This window comes from Exserohilum turcica (genome assembly GCF_000359705.1).
Source record: "Exserohilum turcica Et28A unplaced genomic scaffold SETTUscaffold_20, whole genome shotgun sequence".
NCBI lineage: Eukaryota > Fungi > Ascomycota > Dothideomycetes > Pleosporales > Pleosporaceae > Exserohilum > Exserohilum turcicum.
The window spans coordinates 228,660-234,659 of NW_007360026.1; the positions used below are offsets into that span (position 1 = coordinate 228,660).

At 59.0% G+C, this 6,000-nt stretch overlaps 1 protein-coding gene across 1 annotated transcript; it reads left to right on the plus strand.

Moving 5' to 3' along the window:
- Window positions 1-1,949: 1,949 nt before the first annotated feature.
- Window positions 1,950-5,979, plus strand: SETTUDRAFT_131153 (glycosyltransferase family 2 protein). The gene is made up of 4 exons (XM_008027798.1): window positions 1,950-4,822; window positions 4,872-5,362; window positions 5,428-5,757; window positions 5,823-5,979. Exons 1-4 carry the CDS (start codon window positions 2,100-2,102, stop codon window positions 5,909-5,911), a joined length of 3,633 nt encoding a protein of 1,210 aa, XP_008025989.1. The 5' UTR covers window positions 1,950-2,099; the 3' UTR covers window positions 5,912-5,979.
- Window positions 5,980-6,000: the final 21 nt, after the last annotated feature.

Here is a 6,000-nt window from a genome sequence, read left to right on the forward strand (position 1 = left end):
CCTCCGACCCTGGAGACGGCTCGGCGAGGGAGGCAGAGAGAGAGAGAGGGCGAGAGAGAGGGCGGACGAGCGGGCGGGCGGACGGGCGAGCAAGAGAGCGAAGGCGTGTGCAGTTGTCCAGGTCAGGAGCGTGTTTGGCAGGGCGATGGCAGCTGGTGCGCGCGAGCACGAGGAAAAAGGAAATGGAAAAAATCGGCGGGCAAGCACATGGCGGCCATTTGAAGACTTATGAGGCCCCACGTTATGGCGGCGAACGACTTTTCTGGACAGGCAGTGGGTGGTGGTGGTGCAGGTGCAGGACAGGCAGCCCCAGGCGGCAGTGCTCGGCTTTGCTGAGCAAGCGAAGTGGTGTGTGACCATGAAACACGAGCACTATGGATGCTGGATCGGATAGGGGTGAGGGGTGAGGGGACTAGACTCTGCACCGGGCCATAACGACTGAGCGGATGCGGAGAAGGCTGCATGCACTGTATAGCGATAGTACTAGAAAGTATTGTTGGCAGGGGCAGGCAACGTCAACGTGGACGACGTGAGTGAGTGAATGGATGACGTCTTGCCTCGGCGCGGAGCATCAGCGAGCCGGCTATCGCGAGTCGTTGTTTTGTCTCTCTTTCTCTCTCTCTTCTCTCTGGGTGTGCATGTTTCCGGCAACAGGCTCACATGCACCCGCCGAATATTGCACGGCACGTGGTGTTGGTGCGGGCATAGTATGGTGCCTGGCCACGGCGCTTGTGGAGCAGCCCCTGGGTCATTTGCAGTGCTAGCAGCTAGCAGGTGGTGAACGGCTATGTGGCAAACGCCACGGCTGAGTGCGAGTCGTTGCTTTGGACATGCCAATACTTGGGTGGAGCTGCAGCACGGGACACGGACGAGGGCCCTGAAGGCCCGTTCCACCAGTTCGATAGTCCGTTTGCGTGCGTGTGTCTATGTATGTACGTATGTGTGTGTGTACATATACGCGCGGGCGCTGTGCTGTCAGCGCTGGGGATGGCATCATACGTACACTGGGGACAGATACTAGTGCAGATCTGCCCGTATTGTGAAGGCGGATGCACACGGCCTCCCTCCGCGATACGCAGCTACCATGGCCCTGGGGTAGCTGCACTGGGCTGCGTCGCGCTGCACCCCATCGCCGATAGACGTGTTTCGCCGGCCACACGGCCATGGTGGGAAAAAAGGACAGACTGACGGTGCGGCGAGGGAGCAATGCACCCAGCGTTCCAGGTGAGGTGGTGGTGGTGGTGGTCTGCAGGGGCGCGCCGACGAGCAGCCAGCCGCCAGCAGACATAGCGGCCGGTGTGGGCGTAGTCGCAGTGCAAGGGGAACAATACAGGCCTGGCATGGCGGCATGGCGACATGTCGCTCAGCAACAACACAGGCGCTGCGCCGTCGCTTATAGCACTACAGTAAGTACTACAACAACCGCCTCGCCCCCCCCCTGGTCGCCCCCAGCGGCCGGGGGTGGGCAGGCCAGGCCAGGGCACGGCACGGCACGGCAAGGCAAGGCTGGAAATAGCACACGGCTCGCCATGGGATTCGCGGGCAGCAGCAGCAAAGGCTTGTGGTGGTGGTGGTAGCAGGGGTGCGTTGCCCGCCTAGTCGCCGAATGCCATGCCAGGTTGGTGGAGGCTGTTGACCTCGCAACAACTATCCGCCCAGGGTCCGCCGGCTTTTCTCTCTCGTTGCTGTCGTCGCCGCTCGCTTGCCCCATCTTTTGCCGTCTGTTTGTGTGTTTGTGTGTTTGTGTACTGCGCCGTCCGTCGCCCATCGTCCATCGCCCTCGCCCTCACCTTCGCTCGACACACACACGCTCGCTGCCCGCCTCGACCCGCCCCGGCCCTCTCGCCCATCGCCCCAGAGCCGCTGCGACCGCCCGCCTGCCCGCCCACCGCCACCCCTGCACTTCCCACCGCCCGTCGCCTCAACATCGCCTCGACATCGCTTCACCAGCGCATCGCAGCACCGCACCGCACCGCACCGCACTCTGCGGCCGCGCGCAGCTGGCAGCTTGCTAAGCCCGCTGCGCTTATTCTTCCGGGCCCGACGGTCGCCCCGCAACCTGCCTGTGTGACAGCAGCTGGGTTTGCACTGCTGACCTCATGTCGATGCCTCAGCGACCCGAGCCGTCGTCACCCCGGCGCGAGCGACGACACTCGCACCGCAGCTCTCAACACCGCCGCCGACGCACATCGGACCTCGAGAGCTCGCGCGCCTACGACCGCACTCCCTCCAAGACCGATGCCGACGCCTACGCCCAGCCGCTGCCCTCGCCCGGCGGCACCCCCGTGGCCATGGAGCGCGACCCCATTATGCGGGGCCCGCACAACACCGCTGCCGCGCCCGCCCTGGGCAGGAAGCGCAGTCTGATCAGGCCGGAGCGCCAGCGAATGGACCCCAGCCATCCCAACTACCACTATCGCAAGCACGCCCAGCGCATGCATGTCCAGCCCTCGACCACCGGCAACGACCCCATTCTCGAGGACAATCTCGAGTCCGAGACGGTGAGCTCAGACAGCACAGACGTCAAGCCGCCACACTTGCGCAATGTCTCTGGCGGCCCCTACACGGACAAGGAGGCCCCGCTCGACGGCGGCGAGCCCCAGGTGCAGCGCAAGATGGTGCGCAGCAAGACGGCCGACGCCCGCCACAAGCAGCGCCAGAAGGACCAGGACAAGTTGCGCCCGCCTAGCCTGTGGAATGTCTACTGTGCCATCATCACCTTCTGGTGCCCCGGCGCCCTGCTCAAGTGCTTCGGCAAGCCCGCCAGAGCCCAGCAGCGCGCCTGGCGAGAAAAGGTTGGTCTCGTGAGCATCATCCTGGTCATTTGCACCTTTGTCGGATACATCACGTTTGGTTTTACCGAGACCGTCTGCCCCGCCGGCGGCAATGCTCGCCTCCGCACCAATGAGGTGGGCAATGGATATCTCATCATTCACGGCCAAGCCTACGATCTTGCCCAGTCCAAACACCCCCGCGCCCGTGGAATCCCCGAAAACGCAAACGTCCTCTTCGACCTGCCCGAGAAGCACGGCGGCCAGGATGCCAGCTTTCTGTTCCAGAACGTCAATGGCGCCTGCAAGGGCCTCATCACGGAAAAGCCCAATTCGGGCATCCCCTCGACGCCCAGCGGAGACTTGGCCTGGTATTTCCCATGCCGGCTGTTCAACCAGGACGGCTCCAGCAAGCCCAACACGACCTTTCTCGAGTACAACGGCTACCAGTGCCACACGTCGGACCCGGCTCGCCGGGCCTTCTACAGTCTGCGCCATTCTGGCGATGTCTACTTCACCTGGGACGATATCCGCAACACGTCAAGGAGCCTCATGGTGTGGGGCGGCGATGTGCTGGACCTTAGCTTGCTGGACTGGTTCAACACGACTCAAATCAATACGCCCCCCATCTTCGAGGAGATCCGCCAAAACCCAGCCGTCCGTGGTGTGGATGTGACGCGCGCATACTCTTCGCACTACGACAAGAAGGTCATGCAATGCTTGGGTGAAATCATCAAAGTCGGTTCCATCGACACGGAGAGCATTGGTTGCATCGCTTCCAAGGTCGTCCTCTACGTTTCGCTCGTCTTCATTCTGGCCGTTGTCATTGCCAAGTTCATTCTTGCCTTGATATTCCAGTGGTTCATCAGTAAGAAGTTTGCTGCCTCCAAGACATCCCTCGGCCCCGTCGACTCCAAGCAGCGAAAGCAGCAGATCGAAGACTGGAGTGAGGACATCTACCGCCCCCCGCCAAAACTCATGGAGCCCGCTTCTGGCTCGGAACGGAGCGCAAAACGTGGCAGCTTCCTGCCGGCCACGTCCAGGTTCACCAGCCCTTACTCTGTGGATAAGAATACCAAGATGCGCGCCCCGCCCACTACCATGACGAGCCAAAGCGCCTCCTCTCGCCTGCTGGGATCCAACGGCACCATGTACAAGCAAATCAATGCCAGCCACAACACACTTCCCACGGATGGAAAACAAAGCACCCACGAGTCTGGTTCTGATTTATACTTTTCCAATAACACTGAAACGAACCAGTATTCTAGCCTCGAAGGTTCTGGGCCCTCGGGCTTTACGCACGAAGCCGTAGTCCCTCAGCCCCCGCCAGAGTGGCAGCCATTTGGCTTTCCACTGGCTCACGCCATCTGCCTGGTCACGGCATACTCCGAGGGTCCAGAAGGCCTGCGAACTACCCTCGACTCGATTGCCACGACCGACTACCCAAACAGCCACAAGCTGATTCTTGTCATCTGCGACGGTATGATCAAGGGACACGGAGAAGACATGACGACACCAGAAGTCTGCCTTGGTATGATGAAGGACCACGCCGTACTGCCTCACGAGGTCCAGGCGTATTCGTACGTGGCTGTTGCGAGCGGTTCCAAGCGACACAACATGGCTAAGATCTACTCTGGCTTCTACGACTACGGCGAGACGACGCGCATCCCCATTGAGAAGCAGCAACGTGTTCCGATGATGCTGGTTGTGAAATCTGGTACCCCCGACGAGGCCAAGAAGTCGAAGCCCGGTAACCGTGGCAAGCGAGACAGTCAGATTATCCTCATGTCGTTCCTGCAAAAGGTCATGTTTGACGAGCGTATGACGGAGCTAGAGTTTGAAATGTTCAACGGCATCTGGAAAATCACTGGCATATCTCCCGACTTCTACGAGATTGTGCTCATGGTGGATGCCGACACCAAGGTGTTCCCTGACAGTCTGACGCACATGATCTCAGCCATGGTCAAAGATCCAGATATCATGGGACTCTGCGGCGAAACCAAGATTGCCAATAAGCGCGACTCGTGGGTCTCGATGATCCAGGTGTTTGAGTAAGTGCTGTTTTATATGTGTTACCATTTGCGCCACTGACCACGTTAGATATTTCATCTCGCACCATATGGCCAAGTCATTCGAGTCGGTCTTTGGCGGTGTCACTTGTCTACCAGGTTGTTTCTGCATGTACCGCATCAAGGCACCCAAGGGCGGCCAAAACTACTGGGTGCCGATTCTCGCTAATCCCGACGTTGTCGAGCACTACTCTGAAAACGTGGTGGATACGTTGCACAAGAAGAATCTGCTGCTGCTGGGTGAGGATCGTTATCTGTCGACGCTGATGCTCAAGACATTTCCCAAGCGCAAGCAAGTCTTTGTGCCGCAAGCCGTGTGCAAAACCACTGTACCGGACGAGTTCAAGGTCTTGCTGTCACAACGTAGACGATGGATCAATAGTACGATCCACAACCTGATGGAGCTTGTGCTAGTGCGAGATCTGTGTGGCACCTTCTGCTTCAGCATGCAGTTTGTCGTCTTCGTTGAGCTGATGGGCACGCTTGTTCTACCCGCCGCCATCGCCTTTACGTTTTACCTAAGTAAGCCTGTTACCCCCTGAATCGCGTGTTTTTTTGGTTTTTTGTTTTTTGCTAACGGCGACTAGTTGCTATTTCCATCAAGGCGGCTGTGCAGCACACGGCGGCTCCTGTGATACCCCTTGTCCTTCTAGCGCTCATTCTCGGTCTCCCTGCAGTCCTGATTATTGTTACGGCTCACCGGTGGTCTTACGTGGCCTGGATGTTCGTCTATCTGCTGTCACTGCCCGTTTGGAACTTTGTGCTCCCGACATATGCCTTCTGGAAGTTTGACGACTTCAGTTGGGGCGATACGCGCAAGACGGCGGGCGAAAAGACCAAAAAGGCGGGCCTGGAGTACGAGGGTGAATTCGATAGCAGCAAGATTACGATGCGCAGGTGGCGTGACTTTGAAGCAGGTAAGGCTCCGTCGCACAACATGCATTTGCCATGATGCCTGTTCACTAACGTCGGGCACCAACAGAGCGGAGAATGAGAACTTCACCGGGCGGCTGGCCACAGCAGCAACAGCAACAGCAACAACAGCAGGGATATGACCATTACTACGATTAATTGATTTTGCATGGTGGCGTCGATGTTGAAAAAAGGGGGGTTGCCGTTGCGTAGCCGACGCGGCGGATGGTGGGGTGTGTGTGTGTGTG

Excerpts from the sequence above, each read along its gene's own strand:
- SETTUDRAFT_131153 (XM_008027798.1), top strand. The coding sequence starts at position 2,100 with ATGTCGATGCCTCAGCGACCCGAGCCGTCGTCACCCCGGCGCGAGCGA. Across the intron at positions 4,823-4,871 it reads TCGATGATCCAGGTGTTTGA|ATATTTCATCTCGCACCATA; the intron begins GTAAGTGCTGTT and ends TGACCACGTTAG. Across the intron at positions 5,363-5,427 it reads CGCCTTTACGTTTTACCTAA|TTGCTATTTCCATCAAGGCG; the intron begins GTAAGCCTGTTA and ends AACGGCGACTAG.